This window comes from Carcharodon carcharias, chromosome 12, assembly GCF_017639515.1.
Source record: "Carcharodon carcharias isolate sCarCar2 chromosome 12, sCarCar2.pri, whole genome shotgun sequence".
Classification (NCBI taxonomy): Eukaryota; Metazoa; Chordata; class Chondrichthyes; order Lamniformes; family Lamnidae; genus Carcharodon; species Carcharodon carcharias.
Window position 1 is genome coordinate 96744915 of NC_054478.1, and position 25089 is coordinate 96770003.

General features: G+C 42.2%; 1 protein-coding gene across 1 annotated transcript in view; it reads right to left on the minus strand.

Moving 5' to 3' along the window:
* Positions 1–344: 344 nt before the first annotated feature.
* The window catches only part of LOC121284777 (collagen alpha-2(V) chain-like), a 326682-nt gene continuing 301937 nt past the window's right edge, over positions 345–25089 (minus strand). Inside the window, exons 50-54 of the mRNA XM_041200406.1 lie at positions 24489–24596; positions 23301–23583; positions 17096–17286; positions 13299–13541; positions 345–2468 (exon numbers count right to left, since the gene is read on the minus strand). Coding sequence (XP_041056340.1) covers positions 2322–2468; positions 13299–13541; positions 17096–17286; positions 23301–23583; positions 24489–24596 — 972 coding nt within the window. The 3' untranslated portion in view covers positions 345–2321. The remainder of the gene's footprint in view (positions 2469–13298; positions 13542–17095; positions 17287–23300; positions 23584–24488; positions 24597–25089) is intronic.

Here is a 25089-nt window from a genome sequence, read left to right on the forward strand (position 1 = left end):
TCATGATATTTTTGAACTGTACTATAAACAGGGAACAGAAACAGTAGTCATTATTGTATATATAACATCTATCACTGCACCTTCAAGGCATTCTTTGAATACAAAGAAAATTCTGAGAGATGTGATAAAATATTACATAAAAGCATATCTTTCTTCTTTATGGACCGGCATTCAGTTTTTGTAGGGTGTTTCAAGTGCAAGAATGTCCAGTTAAATTTAAATTAACATTAGAACAAATAGTGCATGTCAGCTGGGTTCCCTTAGGTAAAAAATTACAGTTAACCCTTTGTTCTATTGAGTGTTTACTTGATAAGTAAACACAATAAAAGCTTAAACACTATAAAATTGCTTCAACATTTAATTTTCCTATTCATTTTAACTGTTACATAAGAGCAGTTTCATTAAAGCTCAGATATTAAATAGCAAGTTCAACAGCAAGTTCAAAACATAGAAACTCTGTCCCCAAAGCAGGGCAGGCAAAGTGCTATACAAGTCTCCAATTGGAGTGATTTCTGTGGCTAAGAATAAAGAGAAACACATGGATATAATAACTCCGAGCCATCTGGAAAAATAAATTCCTATTCCAACTCATTAATCTAGCACAAAAACCTTTTCAAATAACATGTTGCAGAAGCATTTGTGTTACAATATATCTTCAGTTAGCCTTAAGTCAAATCAATGCTATTTAAAAGCATGCCAAAAGGAAAGCAAAATGTTACCACAATGTAAAACAAGCAGTATGAAAATGTATTGAGAAATGAAAAGAAAATAGCATTAATGAAGCAGTGCAACCTTACAAAATAATGGATCAGAAGAATGGTCAACTACAAGTGCCTTGCAATCTGAATCGACCAATTAATCATGCAATTGAATATAGGCACCGTAATCACTTTTCTAGTAGCAATTTGAAAGGCAAAGTACAAAGACCAAGGACCTGAACCATTGAAACTTCAAAGAAATAATAATGCAAATAAAATAGCTGGGTTCACCATATCAATCATAACAAAGATAATAAATTTGGTAGTTGAATATAACCTGATATTATTGATGTAAGTATAACATTTTCATAAATTATATTTTATTTTCTCTTCATTGAGTGTTGGATGTTTCCCCAGCATTTTGAAATAAATTGGAGACCTCTACACTTTTAACAAAGATGCCTCCTCATCTAATGGATTCATTATAATATTGATTATACCATTACTGCTAAAAGTGGTGAAGCAGATTGGGGTGAACGACACTTTGCGAATGCCATGATCAGACAGTAGTTTGAGTTTACAATCATTATTGGTGGGGTGGGAGTTGTGGTGGTGGTTGAATGGGGGAGCAGTGGGGAGAGGCAGTGGGGGAATCAATCAATTCAACCAAAAATATTTCTGGTTTCCTTGTAAAATGGTCCTTTTTATTGGAGAATTAAAGAACATCATTGAAGAGATAGAGAAAGAAACATTGCAAAATGGACTTGCCTACATGTTTTAACTTTCAAGACATGCAGACTTTACTATTACTAATTGAACTGAGAGATAAGGAACACCATTCATACTCGAAGAAGTTGACACGACAGTAATATCAAAATGAATATCAACATGCCATTAATGTTGTGGGTTTACTGCTACTTCATCAAAAGCTTACAGGAAATTGGATCTTTATAACTAGCACCATAATTTCTTCCCTCTGTCTCCTGTTTCTGTAAACAAACACAGAAAGAAGCCTGGAAATATAGCACCTGGAGAACAAATGAATAAAGACAAGCATCAATGTATCCTAGCTTCTGACAGAGATGAGGTAGCTTAAACGTGGGGAATTTTTTAAACTACACCTTTTATACGTTCGGTAGATAAGCTTGATATTGGAGCATATTCTAATTAGTAGATAAAAGGACAGATTCCACACTCACAGCAGGGGGACAGTGCTACCAGGAAGTGTGGGTCAGAGAGCCTGGGTTACAAATGTGTAGCCCGATCTCTAATCCAGGCTTCATGTCAGTGCACCAAATTAGCCCCAACAACTATAAGATGGAACATTCTCAGAAGTGAACATTTCTGAAACTATATTTTATCTTTTTTAGGCTTTAGAGTGAAAATCTTACTGTTTTCATTCCTGTCACATGAGAGCCAATAGTTGTTACTATATTAAAAACTGCCAGGAATCTTTCACAGTTTTTAATCATATCTTAATTTTACTAACTGGGTTCAAATGAACAATAAATAATTGTTGTGAAGGGCTGGAAATTCTAAGTACTTTATATATACAGTGCTGATTGGATCAGCCAATAATTCAAGAGTCCAGGAATGTCTTCAAAGTCTCCAAGTCCTTTTATTTTACAAGAAGCAAACTGGGCCAATTTCAATGCCAAATTCCTGATTGGGAGCACCAATATCCACAGGCGCAATATCTACAATTGGCAGGCGTGCTGTGTTCTGTGTTCGATATTCAAAGACTGTCTTGCCCGAATTATCAGTATGTTTCTGCAGAGAAAGCACACACAGAAGAATGAATGTAATAAAAATATATTGTAACAAACCATGACACCTGCAATATTATATTACAGTAATGCTTATTTCAATCAAGGACTGCACTGGTACATGGTCACCATCCTTCATTCAAGTTATTAGCAGATTTGTAGTGGAAAGAGTTTTAAAGTCTGACAATTACTATTCAGTTGAGATTTCTACTATAACCCAATGATAAATATTTGTAATTATCATATGAACGCAGCATAAGCAATCATGTTTATTCAATATAAAACAGAAAATGTTGAATATACTCAGAAGATCAAGCAGCATCACGGAGAGTTATGTTTCAGGTTGATGGCCTGCCATGAGAACTTTGGGGTGTTGCCTGACATGCTGAGTATTTCCAGCATTTGCCATTCTTATTTCAAATTTCCAGCATCTGCGGTATTTCACTCTTGTATTCATATTTATTCAAAGCTTTAACTAAATCTTATTATATAAGTGTCTTATCTTTCCATATCCTGGACTCTCAATCAGCATTTATGGAATCCTATGGAGCTCACAAACTTCCCTGATTTTCAAAGAGAAGTCAGTGGAATGGTAGAATGAATTTCCATTGTACTCCAGCAAAGATTTCTCTACACAGAGAATGAGAATTAGTAGATTTACCACTACTGTGATTATACTGTATTACATTTTCTAACTATTATGTGATCCTTTCATTACCAGCATTTGAAGAAAAAAGGAAAGATTTCACATCCATTAAGCTCCTTTCACACCTGCAGAGTGTCACTTTACAATGCAATGACTAAGAGAGTTTTGTACAGAAACACAGCAACCAATTAGTATTCAAGAAGATTCCACAAACAACCAATGAGTTGAATGGCCATCCGGCTGCAAAAGGAGGAAAGTTGGCCAGTGCAGCAACACTGACTTGAATAACGCATTGTGGTTTCTTACATCCATCCAAAAATGCAGAGGAGATTTTGGTTGAAACTCTCACTTCAAGCACCACATTGCTAGCAATACAGCATTCTCTCAGAGTGCCACTAAAGTGTCAGCCTAGAGAATATACTCAAATTCTGGAGTCAGGCTCAAACCTGTGACCTTCTGATTTCGAGCTAAGATTGCTACCACTAACCCAAACTTACACCTATAAGTTAAATTATGTATTATAACAGAAATACTTTTACATTGGTTGATGTCTAATGCACAAAAAAGGTATAATTTAAAGCCAATAAAATATATGGCAATGCAATTTATATATATTTTATTGTCTAAGTAGTTTACACATTTGCAATATTACCAAGCTCTTCCGCAAATTCAACCACGTACTCAGCTGGTTGAAACAGTACATAGTCACAGCACAAGGAATAAAGTCTTCAGGTCAATCCCTGTATCTGTCCAATCAGCTGACCTCAGATTCAGTACATCATACAACTGGCCTCATCATCACCCATGGCATGGGGTGGGTGGGGGGTAAAGCAGACAATGTTCCCACTCCTAGCTGCTATTCCAGGACCTCTACTAGAGATGCATGGCTAGAATTCTCCCCATAGTCAGACACTCGCTGTTCAAGTTCACGTAGGAAGAATGCCCACTTTAACTTGCTATCAGATGGTGGCAGAGGGCCATGAAAAGACAGAGTCACCATTTTAATGAGGGGAGAAAAGGAAAGAGAAAGCCGGTAAAAAAATTCCCCGGTTGGAAATAAGGATGAACAAAACACAAGGAGCTGACTGTATCAAGGGTGTTATTTTGACCTGTATTAAGCTATTCTGGATTTTTACATATCATTCGGTTTTTGTGCAACATGAATCAATTAAAATTCCTCGGCGATTTCCACCAAACCTCTACTAAAGCCACATGACAATTGGGAGAACTCTCCGCAGGAATACAGGATATAACAATCACAGCTGGGGCACCACAGCAGTAGCATATTTCTTACGTACTTCACAAAGGGTTATCACAGATATGATGGTGACCTGGAATTATGGGGACATCGAGAGTGAACGTTCAGCCTTCGGCATCATTAACCCTCTGCATCTGACCACAGTTTCAGGATTTTAGCGCAAGTGCCAATTAACACAGGGATCATGAAGTTGCAGTTTGTCAATCACTGTGCACTACAGGCTACACTGCGGACACGCCCTCCCCCTCACCCGCAATCAGTGAAGTTAGTTGATCTGGCAAGAACATTCCCATTTCTTCTCATCTCATTGCCAGAAAGTAACAAAGTTAACATTTCAGGTCAAGAACCTTTCTTCAGAACTGAACGAAGATATAAATGCAATCGGCCTTGAGCAAGTGAAAGGGGGAGGGGCAGAGAAGGAACTAAAGGGAAGGTCTATATGACAAGACAGAGGGCAGGAGAGATTAACTGACAAAAGATCTCATGGTACAAAGTGCAATAAAAGGATTGGTAATGGCTGTAAATAAAGAAACAAAAGCCTGGTCCAGAGTGGGGGCAAATTTCAAAATAATGAGTAGTTGTGTCCAAAAGCAAACTCATGAAAAACACGACTAAATTGGCACTTGCAAAAAAAACCCCAGAAACAAACAAACAGTCTGAAATAGTTGAACTCAGTCTTGAGTCCAGAAGGCTGTAAATTGCCTAAACGAAAGATGAGGTGCTGTTCCTCGGGCTTGTATTGAGCTTCATTGGAACACTGTAGTAGGCCGAGGATGGAGATGTCAGTGTGAAATCAAGGTGCCGAATTGAAATGGTGAGCCTCCGGAAGCTTGTGGACTGAACATAGGTGTTCTGCAAAGCAGTCACCCAAAGGCATTTGATAAGGTACCACATTAATGGTTACTACACAAGGTAAGAGCACATGGTGTAGGGAGTAACATATTAGCATGGATAAAGGATTGGTTAGTTAACAGGAAGCAGAGAGCAGGGATAAATGGATCTTTGTCAGACTGGCAAGTTGTGGCTAGTGGAGTGCCACAGGGGTCAGTGCTGGGTCTTCAACTATTTATAATCTATCAATGGCATGGATGAAGGCAGTGAAAGTATGGTAGCTTATTTGCTGATGACACCAAGATAGGTAGGAAAGAAAAACAAAAATAGCTGGAAAAACTCAGCAGGTCTGACAGCATCTCTGGAGAGGAAGACAGAGTTAACATTTCGAGTCCGTATGACTCTTCATCAGAACTAAAGAAAAATAGAAATGAGGTGAAATATAAGCTGTTTGAGGGGGCGAGGGGTGCGGGGTGGTGGTGAACAGCTTATAGTTCACCTCATTTCTATTTTTCTTTCGTTCTGATGAAGAGTCATACGGACTTGAAACGTTAACTCTGTCTTCCTTTCCACAGATGCTGCCAGACCTGCTGAGTTTTTCCAGCTATTTTTGTTTTTGTTTCAAGATTTCCAGCATCCGCAGTGTTTTGCTTTTATTTTATTTTAGGTGGGAAAGAAAGTTGTCAAGAGGTAGAGAGTCTGAAAAGGGATATAGACAGGTTAAATGAGTGAGCAAAAATTTGGTAGATGGAGTATAACATGAGTAAATATGAACTTGTTCACTTTGGCAGAAAGAATAGAAAAGCAGTATACTATTTAAATGGAGAAGGATTGCAGAAACTGGTGGTACAGAGGGATCCAGGTGTCCTGGTACATGAATCACATCAAGTTAGTATGCAGGTACAGCAAGTGATTAGGGAGACAAATGGAATGTTGGTGTTTATTGCAAGAGGATTGGAACCTAAAAATAGGGAAGGTTTACTACAACTGTACAGGGCCTTGGTGAGAACTCATCTGGAGTACTGTGTGCAGTTTTGGTTTCCAATATAATTGCTTTAGAAGCAGTTCAGAGAAGGCTTGTCCATTGGACTCATTCCTGGGATGAAGGAAGGTTGAACAGGTTAGACTTATACCCATTAGAGTTAAGAAGAATGAGAGGTGATCTTATTGAAACATATAAGACCTTGAATGGACTTGATAGGGTGAATAGCCAGAGGATGTTTCCTCTTGTGAGGGAGACTAAAACTAGGGACCATAGTTTAAAAATAAAAGGTCCCAATTTTAATTCAGAGATGACGAGAAATATTTTTGCACAAAGGGTCACTGGTGTGTGGAATTCTCTTCCCCAGAGAGTAGTGGAGGCTGGATCTTTGAATTTATTTAAGGCAGAATTAGAGAGGTTTTTGTTAGGTAAGGGGGTCAAGGATTATGGAGAGCAGACATGAGATTGAAACCAGATCAGCCATGATCTTATTGAGCAGTGGAGCAGACTCAAAGGGCTTACTCCTGCTCCTAAGTTCCTACCTGTGTTTGGTCTCCCCGATGTAGGAGACCGCATTGAGAGCAGTGAATACAGGGTATTAAATTGAAGGAAGTGCATGTAAACTACTGCTTCACCAGGAAGAAGTGCTTGGGGAGTTGAAACTTGAAAAGTTAAGCCTTGTTCAGTGAGGTGTAGCTGGGTTTTTAACAGTGATCTGATTAATAACTATTGCTGAACAGCTGCTCTGGCCATGAAGAAATAGTAAAATGTTGTTAACTTTCTCAATAGGACTAATTACTAGATTTTTAAAAATAATTAATATTTTTTAAGTTTGTTCATGGTAGTTCAGCTTCCACCTTAATCCCATGTGCATGTACCAATCCTTATTTTGACCTCTATAAAGTTTTTAAGAAGTGGACTGATTATGCTTTTGACTGCTTGGGCAGTTTGATGACTTTACTGCAGCTCAACGCTAGGAATCCCCATTAAGCAACACTACAGTCAAGAGAAAGAGATAATGTTCTCATCACAGAGATCGCTAGATTCTCAGCACAGCTTTCTTCGAGGTCAGTGGTGATCATTGTCACTTCACCTCTGACCGCAATTTGAAAATTTGCTTTTCAGAGTTTACTCCCAGAGAGAGCAAAACAATGAACTGCTTAAGTCATAAGATGAAAGCAACAATTCTGATATCCAGGCTTTTGATAGGACCATATCACTCTCATGTGGATAAACACCAAACCCCAGAAAAAACAGGTTTCCCTCAGGTTTTGCCAGATTTAACAGCAGGGTCGGATTAACATTTTGTTTGGTCTGTTCACTGGCCACAGCCATGCAAATTGAGAGACTGACTGGCTGTCGTCCAGGTAGGCCTGTGGCACCTGTAAGCTGCAGTCAAGGAGTCCAGAGCAGGCCGGTTGGGGGGCTGGTTTGGTGATGGTGAGGGTCGGTTGCTCATATATTGGGGCAGGGTGGTCGGAAACTGGAGGCCAGGGAGGAGAATCTGAAACCGGGGCATGTGAGAGGTCAGAAGCCAAAGGCCAGGGTGATCCAAGGCCAAGATGGAACTCAGAGGCTGGGATAGGGGTTGTGGCGTGGGAGATGGGAGGCTGTGGGGTGGGGGTGTGTTTGGGGGGGTCACTTCGGTGGCTGGGGGGCATGACAGATTGAAGTGAGATCATAGGCCTGAGGGGTGCGAGGGATAGGCCAGAAAATTATGGGCCTGTCAGTCTGACTTCAGTGGTAAGCAAATTATTGGAAACAATTTTGAGAGACAGGATAAACTGTCATTTAGAAATGCATGCATAGATCAGGAATAGTGAGCATGGTTTTGTTAGGGGAAGATCGTGTCTTACTAACTTAATCAAATTTTTTGAAGAAGTTACAAGGAAGATTGATAAGGGGAATGCAGCAGATGTTGTCAACATGGATTTTAGTAAGGCATTTGACAAGGTCTCACATGGTCAGAAAAGAGATCCCATGGGATACAGGGGAATGTGGTGAATTGGATAAAAAAATTGCCTCAGTGACAGGAAACAAAGGGTAATGGCCCATGGATGTTTTTGTGAATGGAAAGTGCCTTCCGATAGCTTTTTCATACCAGGCTTAAAAGTTTGTACTGCCCTCTCAGCTAGGCCATTTGATGAGAGGTGGCAAGGGGCTGCTTTCATTTGTCGGATTTCATTTAGGTCCATACATTTCTGAAACTGTGCTGGTAAAAGCAGCGCATTATCTGAAATGACAGTTTCAGGCGGCCATGTGTGCTGAAACCATGACATAGTTTCTGTATAGCCACATTTGATGTTGGCAACTTGATTTCATATTCATCCATTCATTTGGAATGTGCACCTACAATTAACAAGAACGTGGTACCCAAGAATGGTCCTACGCAATCGATGTGTAATCAAACCCAGGGCCGACCAGGCCATTCCCACGGACACAGGGGAGCTGGAACAGGCAGCTTCTGTTGTTGTTGACAGTAGAGACCATGCTTTACAAAGTTTTCAATATCTCCATCAATGCCTGGTCACCATAAATATCTTCGCGCAAGCATTTTCATTTTGATATGCCATGTCGGGTACTATGGAGTTCTGTCAAGAACGGCTCTCTGCCTTGTGGTAGGACCACTACCCTTGACCCCCACAACAAAATCCCACCTTGGCAGCTCAATTCCATCTGTCTGACATGGAATGGTCTCAATTCTTCAGATACAGGCAAGTTTGGCCATCCTTTTAAGACAAAGTCTCTGACTCTCGATAATGTGGGTCTCTTGTTTGTCTAATTTCTAACTTGTTTCGCACACACAGGCGAAGAATCTAAGAAATTCAATAACAGCACTAATTCCTGCAGAATGGGAGACGACTGAGAGCATCATTTGCAATGTGTAGGCCAGGACGGCACATAAAAGTAAACTGGTATGCAGATAATGTCAGAGCCCCTCGTTGTATCCTTGCTGATGCTATTGGCGGGATGGCCCTGTCCTCGCTGAATAAACCTATTAATGGTTTATGGCCCGAAACAATGGTGAAACGGTGACCATGCAGGTACTGATGGAATTTCTTCACCCTGAATACCATCAATGAGCCTTCCTTTTCTAGCTGGGATTAACCATTCTCGGCTGTGGAGAGGGTTCTTGAGACATAGCCAATGGGCCTTTCAGACCCATTTTCCATTGTATGGGATATCACAGCTCCCACCCCATAGGGAGAGGCATCACATGTTAATACCAACTCTTTTGATGGGCCATAGTGTACCAATAGACATGATGAATGCAACAAACCCTTTACTTTCACAAAGGATTCTTCCTGTTGTGCCCCCCAAAGCCAATGGTGGTTCTTTTTTTAGTAATGAGTGTAACTGTGCCAACACAATTAATAGGTTTGATAAGAAACAGCTATAGTAGTTGATCATGCCAGGAAGGACAGGAGTTCTGTTACATTGGATGTTGATGGCGCATCTTTTATTGCCTGAACTTTTGTCTTCTACTGGATGCAGTCTCATGTGTTCCACCTGTGGCCTAGATAAGTCACTTCCAGTGACTGAAAAGTGCACTTTTCCTTGTTTAATCATACACCGGCTTCCATGAACCTCCTTAGCACCTCCTCCAGATTGCTCAAGTGTTGGATGGGTGTCCTGATAGAGACCCTTGTGTGTGTTAATGGTCACGCACTCCCTCGATGTGCTACCCAGCTCTAGTTTCTGGGAAGCATGGCTCATATCCAATTTCATATAGGACTTGCCCCCAGCCAGTTTGGCATTTAAATCATCTATCTTGTACTTGTCTAGTTTGGCTGCTTTACTTATGGTCAATTTATAGTCTCCACAGATATGTATGGTGTGGTCGGGCTTAACCAATGGGACTATGGGGCAGCCAATTCTGAAAATTGAACAGGTTGGGTAATGCCCAGCTTTTCTAACGGGCACAGCTCCACATCAACCTTTTCTTTCAACGTATAAGGCACAGGTCCTATCTTAAAGAAGCAAGGTGTTGCTTGTGGCTCCACATGTACCTTAGCCTGCATGTCTTTTAGCTTCCCTAGTTCATCCTGAAAAACCATGTTGTATTTTCTTAGACGTTCTGGAACTCCCTCAGATTTGAGGTGAAATATCTCAGACCAGCTGAGTTTAATCTTCTGTAGCCAGTCTCGGCCTAAAAGACTGGGTCCTTCTCCCTTCACAATTATTACAGGCAGCTAGGCTGTCTGTTGCTTGTATGAAACTCGTACTTTGGCGATGCCCTTTATCTGAATGGATTCTCCTGCGTATGCCCTTAATTTAGCAGTTGTTCACTCCAGGTTTATTGGCCGTCTACCTTCATTAAGGTACCTGAAAGTGTGCCCTCCCACCACTGATGTCGAGGCACCTGAGCCCACTTCCATTTTCAGTGGCTTCTCATTAACTTGTATTGTCACAGTGATAGGTTCGGTCAGAAGCAGCAGCTTCAGCCTTTGCTGTACCCGTTACTTCTATCATGTTTGTTTGCTGTTTAGCAAACCGCTTCAACTTTTTCCGGCATTGCCTAACCACGTGACCTTTTTATGACAGTAATGACATTCTGCCCCTCTGAATTTACAGGAATCTGCTCCGTAGTCATCACCACATCTAAAGCAACTTTGTCTTGAAGTTGCTGCTGAAGTGTTTCTGTTAGACTTTTTAAATGTTCCTCAGCAGACATTGAATCACGCTTCAATTCTCCAGGTCTGGCTTTCGTGCCACGCTCGGCAGCAGGTGCCCACGCAGTATGAAGTACGGCACCATTTTCAATATATTGCACAGCCTGTGAGTCTCTCGCAGCACTTTCCACGGTGAGGGGGATTCCTAAGGTGCACCTAAAGTCGGTGTCGACCTCAGCGAGTGAACGGCGCTGTATGGCATTGTCCTGAACTCCACAAACCAATCAGTCCCGCAGCATCTCATTTAATGTGTCCCTGAAGTCGCAGTGTTCTGTTAACTGCTTGAGGTTAGCGACATAGATGGACTCCCCGGGCCCCTAACTCTTGAATTAAATTTAAAACACTGCATTATTACAGATGGCTTAGGCTGGAAGTGCAACTTCACGAGGTCCACTAATTCATTACAGGACTTGAAATTGGGCACACTCGGGGCGTGTCAGGTTACGAATGAGGTTGTGTGTTTTACTGCCAAATACACTCAAGAGGATCGCGTTCCACTTTTCTTCTGCAGTAATCTCGTTTGCTATGAAGTAAAATCCGAGGCAGTCTACATACTGGCTCCAGTCTTCCATAGTCGCATCACCATGGATCAATTCTACTGAAGAGTGGCATGACTGGTGAGCAGTCTTTTCATTTTCTTAAGATTCGATGTACTCACAGCAACAGGGCGAGGCGCAGAGTCAGAGCTGATTTTACCCTCGTTGCCAATTGTGATGACTCAACGGAGCAGACAAGCTTCATCAAGAAACAGTTAACTTTGTTACAGAGATTTACAGATGCTTTTACTTCGACCTGGACTCTCATCAGAAAGATCTGCCCCCCAGATTGCCCACGCTAAATGCTCACTGGTTGGAGTCCCCCAACTGCAGTACAAGATGTGAACCCCAATTGATAGAAGGGAGGGACTATACCCCCGTTTACCATAGAATTCAATCCAGGAAAGTGTGAGGTAATGCATTTAGGAAGCGAAAACAAAGCAAGGGTATACTCAATAAATGGGAAGACAGAAAGAGGAGTGGAAAAAGTGAGAGACCTTGGAGTGCATGTCCACAGGTCCCTGATGGTTGCAGGACAGGTGGATAAGGTGATAGAGAAAACATACAGAATGTTTTCCTTGGAAAAACTCAGCAGGTCTGACAGCATCTGTGGAGAGGAACACAGTTGACGTTTTGAGTCCGTATGACTCTTCATCAGAACTAAGGAAAAATAGAAAAGAGGTGAAATATAAACTGGATTAAGGCGGGGGTGTGGGGGGGGGTTGGTGGCACAAATATAGCTGGATAGAGGGCCAGTGATACGTGGAGATAGCCAAAAGATGTCATAGACAAAAGGACAAAGAGGTGTTGATGGTGATGATATTAGCTAAGAAATGTGCTAATGGGGACATTAAAGGTAGAAATCAGGACAAGCAAGGTACAGATAGCCCTAGTAGGGGTGGGGTGGGACATTGGGAGCCGTGAATGCAGTAGATTAAATTGAGGGAAGTGCAAGTGAAATGCTGCTTCACTTGAAAGGAATGTTCCTCATCTTCTGACTAGGCACTTTACAGCCTTCTGGACTGAATATTGAGTTCAACAACTTCAGATCATGAACTCTCTCCTCCATCCCCACACCCTTTCTAGTCCCCCCTTTTCCAATGATTTATATATATTTTTCTTTTCCCATCTATTTCCATTATTTTTAAATGTATTTCCATCCATTGTTTTATCTCTACCCTTTAGCCTATTTCGATCCCTTCAGCGTGCAGACACGATGGGCTGGATGGCCTCCTTCTGCACTATAACTTTTCTATTATTTCCATGGTTGAGATCAGAGGCCTTATGAGGGAGGTCAGGGGGAGATTGGAACAGTTGTTGGGGGAGAGATTGTCTAATCATGGCAGTGTTCGTGAGGCACGTAGGCAGGATCCAGTACATAAGTTGAAAGGAATTTACCTCTGGGCTCCAGCAGTCCTTATCTTTCTTTAGCTTCAGAGTTCAATTTGAAATGGTGGATTGACATGAGGCTGCCTCATTATTATATTTAAATTGACAACATGCCTCTTGTAACAAGTTGGCCATCCACCCCCAGCCTCTCTTTGAACTAGAAGTAGGCAAGTTGGAGCTGGATTCCCAGGGGGAAAAACATTTCAGACCAATATTCTTATTTCCCAGTTTTAGTGGTGTTCCTTTTTAAACTATACAAGACGAGTTTGAGCCAGTATTCTTATCTCCCAATGTTTAGTGTTTTTTCCTTCTGAGTTGGGGTCAACTTTCAGGTTTTTAACACTTTAACTTCCTATCTGACCAAAACCGCCTGTTCTGGGGGCTAAAATTCCCCTCCAAGGAATCAATAACTTGTTGCTCCTATTAGTTTTGAAAGGGTAGCAACACAAAAAGGTTCAAGTAGAATTAGGTAGAAGTACACTTCCTCGTAACTAAAATAAATCAACTCTTAGTACTTACAGTGCAGCCATCTTCCAGCACAGTATATTTAAATCTGCTATTTCCTTCTGCTTTGATCTCAATGTCATTGGCACTCTTAAGAATCAAAGCTTTTTTAAGGTTGCCAGTTTGATCATCCATGTAAGCAATGCTGTTCTTACAATGATAGGTAATATTTTGGGAAGCTTCTTTTGACAGAAGGCGGAGGAATGTTGTTTGGATCATGACGGTATTCGGTGCATGTTGCTTGTCACCATAACTGAACTGTGGAAGCAAAAAGGATTTTCAGCAAACCATTCAGATAAGTATTGTAACATTAAATATATCCTGCAAATATAGAATCACAGGAGCAGGAGTAGGCCATTCAGCCCCTCGAGCCTGCTCCACCATCCAATTAGATCATGGCTTATCATCTACCTCAGTGCCACTTTCTCGTGCTATCTCCATATCCCTTGATGTCATTAGTCTCCAGAAATATATCGGTTTCTGTTTTGAGCACGCTCAACGATTGAGCTTCCACAACCCCCTGGGGTAGAGAATTCCAAAGACTCATCACCCTCTGACTGAAGAAATTCCTCCTCATCTCAGTCTTAAATAGTCTACCCCTTATCCTAAGAATATGTCTCCTGGTTTTAGACTCACCAGCCAGGTGAAACATCTTATCTACATCCACCCTGTTACAATCTGTAAGAATTTTCTAAGTTTCAATGAGGTCACCCTTCATTCTTCAAAACGCTTGGGAATACAGACCCAGTCTCCCCAGCCTCTCCTCAGCAGACAATCATGCCATCCCAGGGATTAATCTGAGGAACCTCTGTTGCACTCCCTCTATGGCAAGTATATCCTTCCTTAGATAAGGAGACCAAAACTGTACACAATGCTCCAGGTGAGGTCTCACCAAGGCTCTGTATAACTGCAGCAAGACATCCTTACTCCTGTACTTAAATCCCTTGTGATGAAGGCCAATATACCAATTACCTTTCTAATTGCTTGCTGCACCTGCATGCTAACCTTTAGTGACTAATGAACAAGGACACCCAGGTCCCTTTGGAGGCTTGTCAATGTGAAACAAATTGCTGTTATAATTGAGAGTTGCAAACTTTCTACTGAATACCGTCGGAATCCATCTAATGGATAATATTGATTTTCCTCTACTTAAATTTTCATTGGTGCAGTAATCTATCTGAGTTTTAATCAAAATCACTGTATTTGGGCAGTTATGGCGTCTGATTATGACATGAATTAGGTATTGTTCCCCAAATGGAATATATCTTAAAGTACACCATATTTAAGGGGTAAAACTGTCGCAATGTTTTATCTAATCCTGTAGTATTGTTTTTCTATCAGTAGAGGCCAGTGTTGCACTACATAACGCAATGCCACAAATCTTAAATAGTCCAACATCACCATCTGCTGGCTGGAAGATGTCACCGTAAATAATTACGGTGTACAACATATAGGATTCATTCCAAATATATCATGATCTGTGACGCTTTCTCATTATCTTTCTCATCTCAAGCTTAGCAATAGAGATGATTTTCTATCAGGTTATTTGCAATGGCTCTGAAATAACAATTGGTGATGCCAGCAGGAAAAAGACTTCTGCATTTCTCTTCCCACTATTTTAACAGACAGTTCCCTTAATTTTTTTTGTTGGGTATGGTAGCATAGTGGTTATGATAATTGACTAATAATTCAAAGACCTGGACTGATTGATACCAGGATACAAGTTCAAATCCCATCACCATAGCAGCTGGGAAATTTAAATTTCAGTTATTAAAATAAATCTGGAAAAAAAAGCTATTGTCAGTAACGGTGACTGTGAAACTACTGATTGTTGTTAAAAAAACCCCATCTCATTCACTGATGTCCCTCTGGGAAGGAAATCTTCCCTCTTTATCCAGTCTGGCCACATGTGACTCCCAGACCCAATGCAATGTGGTTGAGCATTATCTGCACTCTGAAAAGCCACACGATTGTACTTAACAAGGCAGTTCACCACGACCTTCTCAAGAGAAAGTAGGGTGGGCATTAAATGCTGGCCTTACCAGTGATGCTTATATTCTGTGAATGAATAAAAATAAGGGTTGATGTTTGCACTAAATTAGGGCTTTCCGACAGCCTGTTAAAGGTTCGTCCTATGGCATAATTTTATGCTTACAGGTGTTTTAAAACACAGCAGGGTCAAACTAAACAAATATCACTCTTCCTTTATAATTACTGAATGAAATGTTTTGTTCTTAATCACGATGCCCTTAAATGTTGCTTGCTGCGAAATGTTACACTTCGCAGACCCTCTAGATTTTCTGTAAAACAACCTATTTTTGCTCTTCAGTCAATGTAGATTCATGTTCTGCAACTGAATGACATGGAATAATGTAAAAATGTGCAAAAATAGATGCATTTTAAGTAAGCGGTAAATGCATAATAAAAAAGATTCTTAAAATGTGTTTCTGTAGACAAGATAAAGCAAATAGAGCATTGTAAACCTAACCAAAGGATATCTCAGCAATGACAATGTTCCTTTATAGTGTATAAGACGTAGTTCACAATAATTACTTTTATTTTATTCTGAAATTCGCTCTCAGCTGATGAATGATAACTTTCATGACTATGCCTTATAAATGGACTCTGAAAATGTCTTAAATCAAATGTTCTGCAATGTCTGACTTCACCTGTTGCATTCACTCACTCCTACGTGTACTTACATTATATAACTGTTGCTTTGTCTTTTCTAATAATTAAGCTGATTTTTGTTTTGTTATTGTTTAGGAATAAGAAAGCTGCATTTGCCTTCAGTGGACCAGAATCTTTCAACAAGGAAACAGGACAATTTCAATTTCAAAACAATGGCCCAGATCTTCCGGGAAGCAGCAATCATTGTCGGATTGCCGCTCCACTCGTACTTTTCTGCACCCTGACACTGCTCCGCTTTTCTGGCCAGGTCTTCCGGGCCCAGCTTCTTTAGAAACGTGGACCATACAGTCCCATGAAGAGTTTCATCACAGCGTTGGGATGGGGTGGGGAGGGGGGGAGAGAAGGAAGACAAGCCACGCCCCCTTTTTACTGCCACTTGCCGCCCCAAGGTAAGTTTCAATGTCCAGTGTGAATGTTAGTGAATGGGTGAATGGATGAATGAGTGATTGGGCAGGGTGGTAGGATGGGTAGGTGGGTGAGGTAAGTGGGTAGGTTGGCAGGTGAGTGAGGTGGTAAGTGACTAGGGCAGGTGAGGTGGCTAGGGTGGCAGATGGGTGGAGGGTTAGTCTGGTGGTGATGGTGACTAGTTAGGCCTGGTAGGGGTTTAGTCAGGTGGTCAGGAATTAGTGTGGTCATGAGGGGTAGTCAGGTCAGGTCGGGGAGTTGGTCATGGGTATTCAGAGGGTCAGTGGGGTAGTCAGGAGGTCAAATGGGAATTGGAGTGGGGGAGGGAGTTGGTGTGAGTGACTGGATGGGGGGGGAGGTGGTCAGTTCTGTAGTAACCCAGGAGTTATTATTTTCCTGGGTAGCTTTTCAGGTAAGCAAATCGGAACTGTCTGAAGTCTCCAACTTTAACTCAGAGTCAGGGACTTTCATGGAGAGTCCCAGGGAGTAGGGTAATTACCCATCTGAAGGTCAAAGTGCCACTTCCATGGGGTTCCAATGTGCATCTTGGGTCGTACATCTGATTGCCAATGTATTCAGAGACTTGAAGATCTGGACCAATGCTTTTGTTTGGAAGCCTCTCCTGATCCTAGCTACGAATGAATGGAGCTGGAAAATACATTTCTTGCATAATGAAAAGCACAGTTGCAATTACTGTGCAGAGTCATTTTATTTACCTGTAATCCACCATTCATAGAGTCACCAAACCATACGTGTCCAGGATCATCACCATTCCTTTTGCTCCACCAGGTTTTACGTGGTATTTCAGATGGGTCAGCGAGGATACAGGTCTCACCAGTGTCCATATTGCAGTATATTTTAATAGCATCCTCAACACAACCCTGGTTAGGATCAATCCAGTATTCCCCTGCAAAATATATTCACATTCAGATATTCAAGTACTTAAAGGTTATTGCTGAAAAAAGAGATATGCTGAAGCTTTTTGTCTTGGATTCATCAGGACACTTCACAAGAATACCAATATAAGAGGAAAACAACAATTTATACTGTATGAGAAGAGAGTGCTGATTGTTTGGCAAGTGGACTCTGATTGGTAGAGGCATTGTCATGGAGAATGCACCAGTGATGGTGATTGACAGTTAACTACCAAGCATTGTTTGAAATTTAAACCAGGCAGTTTGCCTTTGATTGGTCAAGGCATTGCTCCAAGGAATGAGTCAGCGAATGGCTGTTACTTATTTTGTTTAGCTGAAACAGGCACAATGTGTGAACATGTTCTTTATGTCTGCAAAGAACATGGCCCTCTGTGTGAATATTTGTAGCTTACAGTACATTGCAAACCTGACTGATGATCCTAAATTGGTTGTCAGTGTAATTTTTAGCACACTCAGGATTATTTAGCAAATATGTCCAATCACAGAATCACATCTAATGTTGGACATTGTGTTTTGAGTTTTGCAATCACAGGCTAGTTGGGTACAGTCTGTACACTGCCCGTTCTGAACAGCGGCTGGGACATGCTATTTGATACGATCCACCAGTGTTTGGGACATACATCACACTGGCACTGAAATTCATATACCACATTACTCATTTGTGTGATAGGCAGAACATCTTTTTGGCTTGACAGCAGCATCATGTTAGCGGTGAATACCCCTCGTGTTGCTACTGCATAGTAACAGTGTGAAACAGCTAGCTTTACTTGTAGCTCAAATTTTTGAGATAGCTTGCCCTTCCTGGGTAATCTGAGGTAGGCTGAGCACTTTTCAGGGCCAAAAGTGACAGCTTTAGGCCCGTTCATGAGTTTGTGTGATATACAGCGTGAAATGATCTGATCAGTAGCCTTTGATGTGCCTATTTCAACATCAAGCTTGCATGGTAAGCAAATGGCTCAGGCCCTATTTACAAGGTTGGTGATAAGACCAATCTTACAGCGTGCGGAACTCCCAACGCGTGTATTGACCAGTGAAGGTAGGTTTGTAGTAGACCGTGGTAGAGAACCCCCCTGGCAGATTTATCTAGGAAGTCAAGGAAGGGGAGTTCATTTTTTCTGCTCCATTTCATAGGTGAATTTGAGTGCAGGGTGGAGACCATTAAGACATGTAAGGAAATTATTACATCCTGTCCTGGATTTAAAAACAGAAATATGCGAGAGCTAGGTGGCTAAGTGTCACTTCACTGAAGACACATTTCTCATGGAAACCAACAAAGATGTTTGTGAAAGCTGGGCCTAGGGAGGATCCCATGACAACACCATCGGAGTCCATTTGCTAACCATTCAGCACTCTCTTCTCATACAGTATAAATTGTTATTTTCCCCTTATATGATATTCTTGTGGTGTCCTGATGAGTGTAAGATGAAAAGCTTTGACATATCCCTTTTTGCAGCAATACTCAAGCTCTGTACTACCAAACGACTATTAACTTAAAGGTTTTTGCCAACATTTTAACATATAAGAAGTTAACACTTTCCTGTTCTCACATGTGTGCATGTATCACATTACAAAACTGGGAGAAGGAAAAGTCCGTTTGTCTCAAAAGGCTTTCTCACCTGAGCAGCCTATGTTTAATTTGGCCTATCACGGGCTCCACATATCCTATTTAATTCTCTGAAGGAAGACAGGAAAACGCCCAAGAAGAAAATCTTAAAGCTAATCCAAGAAGAGATATGCATGAAACATGAGGATTTCAGTTTAAGATTATATACATGATTCTGCAGTGAATGACTCACCTCCTGACTCTTCAGTCCTTTCACTTTCTTCAAGTCACAAGTCAGGAATGTGATGGAATCCTTTCCATTTGCCTGGATAAGTGCAGCTCCAGCAGCACTCAAAAAGCTCGACACCATCCAGGAAAAGGCAGCCCGCATGATCAGCATCCCATCTACCACCTTAAACATTCACCCCCTCCACCACCAGGGCACAGTGGCAGCCATGTGTACCATCTACAAGATGCACTGAAGCAACCTGACAAGCCCACTTCAACAACACCTTCCAAACCTGTGACCTCTACCACCTAGAAGGACAAGGGCAGCAGATTCATGAACACCACCACCTGGAAGTTCTGCTCCAAGTCACTCACCATCCTCTCTTGGAACTATATCACCATTCCTTCAATGTCACTGGGTCAAAATCCTGGAGCTCTCTCTAACAGTACTTTGGTGTACCTACACCAGATAGACTGCAGCTAGTCAAGAAGGAGGCTCACCACCGCCTTCTCAAGGGCAACTAGGGAATAAACAACATAAACTGGCTGTGTCAGCGAGGTCCACACCTCATGAATGAATAAAAAAATATTAATTTTGATCTGACATTTCCACGGTCCCACCGATCTGGAACTTTTTTTACTCAGTGTCTCAGTAAGTGCAATGATACCAATTCTTAGTTTCATAATGTATGCCTGAGCTGACAGTTAGGTAGTGAGATAAAGGGCAGAATCATTCCAGATTTGCAGTAAGTGCGGTTGTGGGCCGGTAAAATGACGTTTCACCTGCCGGCCGCAATGGCGGGTTTTCATGCCATATCATCCCAAATCCACTGTGTTAGTTATGCATTCCCAGAAAACACGTTGCTTCCATGGCAGGCGGGCTCTCATTTGCCCACCATGCCATCCCCTCGCCACTTTATGACGCTGGGGGCCACATTTATAGTCCAGCCATGTGCACACATCTCATTGCTTCCAAGCCACAACTACTGCGGGGAAGATGTCCATGAAAGGCAAAATGATTGCCATGGCATACAAGGCTATGGGCCTAGTGCTGGAAAATGGGATTAGAATAGCTAGGTACTTGTTTGACTGGTGCGGGCTCGATGGGCCGAAGGGCCTTTTTTCTGTGCTGTAAACCTCTAGGACTCTATTGGGAACATCTTCCCCACGTTGGGGGGGGAAGTGCAGGAGTGGATGCCAGTGGCCAGTCTTCTAATTGGTGACCCCGGTTGGGGCCGCCATTTTATGTGGGCGGGCCAATTAAGGCCCTCTCAGCGTGACGTCTGTCAAGAGGCGCTATGTGGCCGGAGGGGATTCCCTCAGCCGGGAGTGGGCCCTTTCACGCATGCGTATGGAAGAGCGCATAGATCTCCCTGAGGCTAAGTGTTGCCACAGGGAGATCAGCTCTGATTCAAAAGTTGACAGAAAGGTAATAAAAAAATATTCCCTGACATGTCCCCTCATTACACTGTCACATGAGTTAGGACATGTCCTTAACTTTTACTTTAACATTTGATAAACATTTAAAAGCCCTCATGAAACCTCATTCTGCCCATGGATGAGGTTTCATGCTTTATCCAAGGCCCGCCTAGGCTCCCAGCCTGCCTGCCAGCCCTAAGGTTGGATGGGCAGGACCATCAATCAGGTTAATTAGTTTTTTAATAGCCTTAATAGGCTGTTGACAGTTTGGCGGGTACACAGCCGATTCAGCTGCGCGCCCGCTGAACTGAAAGTCTAAAAGACATGGGGTGATGTCGGGACACACGCCCGATGTATCCCTGCGTCATTTGACACATCGGCGAGTGGGCCCCGCCCCCACTTGCCGACCGGAAAAACCTGCCCTATGACTCTAAGATTGCAGCCCCCCAGGTTTAGTGACGTGTCATTGGAGCACCTTTTGGACGCTGCGGAGGTCCGGCGTGATGTCCTCTATCCCCGCTCTGGCCGCATGATCGGCAGGCTCGGGAAGTAGTGGCAGTGGTGATCAGTGCCAATGCTGCACAGAGGGGGTTAGCCATCTAGCGCAGAAAGAGGATGAAAGATCTCATCCATGCAGCCAAGGTATGGCAACATCTCGTCTTTCTAAACTCACGTACTCAAGCCCATCACACATGGCAGCTCAAGGGACATCACCACTCACTCTCACATCTCCATCTGGCCTGTTCTCCTCTGGAGACTGCCTCCTCAGCCCTCACCAACTTGAGGCCACTTGCACAGATCAACATGTGCCCCACCACACAAACTCTAGGTTACCCTCCTTCCCCAGTACAGCTCTCATTCTGCAGCCTCTTCTCTTGTCTGAGGCCACATCTTCCCCTTCCCCAAGCAAGCCCTAGCCCTGCAGTCATTGAAAAGCCATCCAAATATGGCTGATCTGCTAGGTACAGACCTGCCTGTAAGGCCCCACTAAAAGTGATGTGGTGCTGTCTGTGAAGCCTGGCACTGATGACTGCGAGTGCTGACTGAAGCAAAGTAGGCAAACCAACCATGAAGTCCAGAGTGAAGTGCAGCTCGCCAGGTGCACGTCACTTATGTGCTGTTGTGAAACACACTGGTGTGTTTTCTCGCCGATGTGGGTGGATGATCCAGCGGGAAGAGGCTGGCCGTATAATGATATGCTTAAGTATTACAATGAGGTTCCCAATGTCCGGTGATGGGGAACGTGGCCCACCATCGGCAGGCTGAGTGGACAATCTTAAATCTGATTTCAGGCTGTTGTGAAACCGATCATGCCACATAATCTGCTCACGCTACCGAACACGCCTGATGCCGCCGGGCGTGGAAAATCCCAGACAAAGATTTCTTTGATGACTTTCTAAAATTAATTAAAAGTATAAGGCATAAAATATAGCTTTTGACACCTCATGGATCCCTTCACTCATTTGATCAAGAATTTGCATGCCCTGAAGATCAGTATCTATACCTTGCAATTACTGTTCATTTTAATAAAAGAATCAAAGAAGCAAGTGTACTACTGTCCTTGTGTTAACCTGCAATCCTGTTCGGAACCAGATACTCACCTGACTCCTTTAATAAGAACTATTTGCTCAATACTCAATCCCCAATGCAAACACATTCAGTTTCAAATGCTTCTTGGAACAACTTAAAACTTCAGGTCCCAAGATTTTGTCAATCTCTTTCTAATTCTCTTTCAGAGTGTTGGACTTCAAAGGGATATTGCCCAAAAAATATTGCAGAAACAATTCCAGCTGTGGTCTTACCAATGATTTGTCCTGGTTTACGCTCTAAATACATTAACAAAATCCTCATATTGATTGGAACATTCCTATTAATATTGTTTAGAGAACTGAACAATAGCCAGCTTGATAGGAGCCAGAAATGTTACTGTTGTTACACTGGGCCATTATTTCCCCCACTGGATTACGTATTACTGGAATTGTGATTCATAATGAAAACAACCTAGCTCAGAAGTCGTTACACTATAGCTTGGTATTGTTATCTATTCCAGTGTGTCAGCTTCTGAGAATGGACTCAAGGAGCTGAACAGCTTATGTCTGTTGCTCGTCCTGTGTGGGAGGCAGACATTGATTTTGGCCCTTACCGCTTTGTGAAGAATGGGCAGGTGACAATTGGAAACAAGTAGGTTACTTCCACTTAGAACTCAAATCTTCTGCATAGTTTCCTGCAGGTGGATTGAGTGCCCACCTAAAGGAGGCGGGGGCCTCGTGATTCATGTAAGTAGAGTCCTGTTGCTTTGTTGGGACAACAATTATATTTTAACTGGGGTCTGGCTTTTCCACCAGACTGAGTCAGATCTGCAGAAAGACAAAGTCCTTCAGGAAACTGCAAGCTTTTCCTTTGTGGAAAAGTGGGGCTGCACCTCTGAGTCCCACAAGGAAAGCTGTGGCCCTCCTTTCCCTGGGCTTACCCCTTCCCTCCCGAGAGAGCCTGCCATCCACGCGCAAGCTGGCAAGTGGCCAATGCTATGATATTTTTTAGTGCCCTTTTCCCAGTCTTTCTGTGCAGGAAATGGGCTGGCAACAATTAAATGGGCTAGAATCTTAGGCCATCAAATCCATTTTTATCTTGCCCGGCCATCCAGCCAGCCTAAAAGGCTTTTGGGGTGATAATCAACTCCATAGTGCTGAGAGACCATTACCTTGTTTTGTCATTCTGTGGAAAAGAAATGTTCAATGTTCAGAAAGAATTATCCAAACTCTCGCAGGAAAGAATGATCCCTGTCCAAATACATACCACTTTTCTTTTCTGGGTGACAGAATAAAAGATCTTGGCACGTTCGAGCTGGGTTCTTTCTGGAACCATCTGGGCTACGCATGGTTTCCAATTGGCTACTGAGGGATTTCAGGGTAGCGTCCACTCCTGAATCCTTTGGAAGAGTATCAGAAGTCTCATCAGCATTGAGTATATCCAAAGTATCTGGTTCCATCTCATAATGGCCCACAATATCATCATAGGCAGCAGTGGGAGGACCAGGGGGGCCAGGAGGACCAGCTGGTCCTTCCTCACCAGGAGGACCCTGTGAATGGGAAATTGAAGAGTCATTTATGAGCTTTTGTATGTATACCTAGTTTACAGAGAGATATTAACTTCAAATTTATTATTTCAAAGACATTAGATTTGTGTGGCATCTTTCACAACTTCATAGCATCCACAATATTTCACAGCCAATGAATTGCTGGTGAACTGTTGATACTTGAGCTAATGCAGTAACCAAATTGCACACAGAAAGTGCCAAAAACAGCAGTGAGGGATAAATGTTAGTGAGCAGTCGTTTCTTTTGAGAGTGCTGTGCAGCCTGTTATAACCACCTGAACAGGTAGATGGGGCAGATTAACATCTCACCCAAATTATGGTACCTGCAACATTCTGAGTACTGTACTAAAGTGGATCCTTGATTATATGCTCCAGTCCTGGAGGACGACCTGACCCCATGTTCTTCTGAATCAAGGAGAAGGCAGTATCATTGGGACAACTTGATATTTGAACCAAATTCTAATTGGCATAAAGTGCAGGATGGTTCAAAATTTGAAATTGTTGTCTAACGTGTATATCTAATGCAATCAGAGAATAGCAATTTGAATCTTAAAATTAACTTCTTCTTGGGCTGTCAGGAAGTTTTAAATCAGTGGGACATTCGAATATTCTGGGATACATCAGGTAGAAGGTTAACATCATTTGCTCAACTACTTCCATTAGAAACTACTCTAAAATCTGGGCAAAATGTTCCTTACGGTAAAATGTGACTTACGTTCACTACAATTACACAGAGCTTAATGCTAATTACAAGCTCTTTTATTTGGAAGTTTTTATTCTTCAATTAACTTTCAGTTTATGGTTCAGCAAAGATATAGATAAACTAGTGGCCACGTAAAATATATTGAAGAGATGCATTCCTGATACACAGAGATTCTGTACATTTACCTCAGGGCCAGTTTCTCCAAGAGTTCCACGTGAACCAGGTGGTCCAATAGGCCCAGGGAAACCAATGTGACCTTCTTTTCCAGGAGGACCAACTGGGCCAGGAGGACCCTAAAAGAATATGACATGTTGTAGAATTGTGAATGCCTTTGAAACTTCAGCCTGAAGTACAATTATCCTTTGCCACAGGTCTTAGGCAACATTCATGATAAATTTGTATTTTGTATCCTGAGCAGAGTGAGCTCACTTCTTACACAGACAGCAATGGTTTGTAAATGTTCCCGTGTGGGGCCAACTCTGAGCCATTCCTGTAAAACCTCACTCCTAACTTCCAAAAGACAGTATCAGCTACACAAAGGGAAAAAAAGCATTACCGTTATAGAAAGAACCTTATTAAGCTACAGCAGCAGAAAATTAGATACTAGGGTCCAACAGATGTTGAAAATATATAGAAATTTGATGACATGTGGATAGAAACTTGATGGCTTGTACTAGGAACCAGGCCACAGTTTGAAAATGTAATCCACACAGCAACATACTATTTGCCTATGTTATGCCAATTTGATTATGACGGTTACACTGATTCATATACTTTATTTGTCAT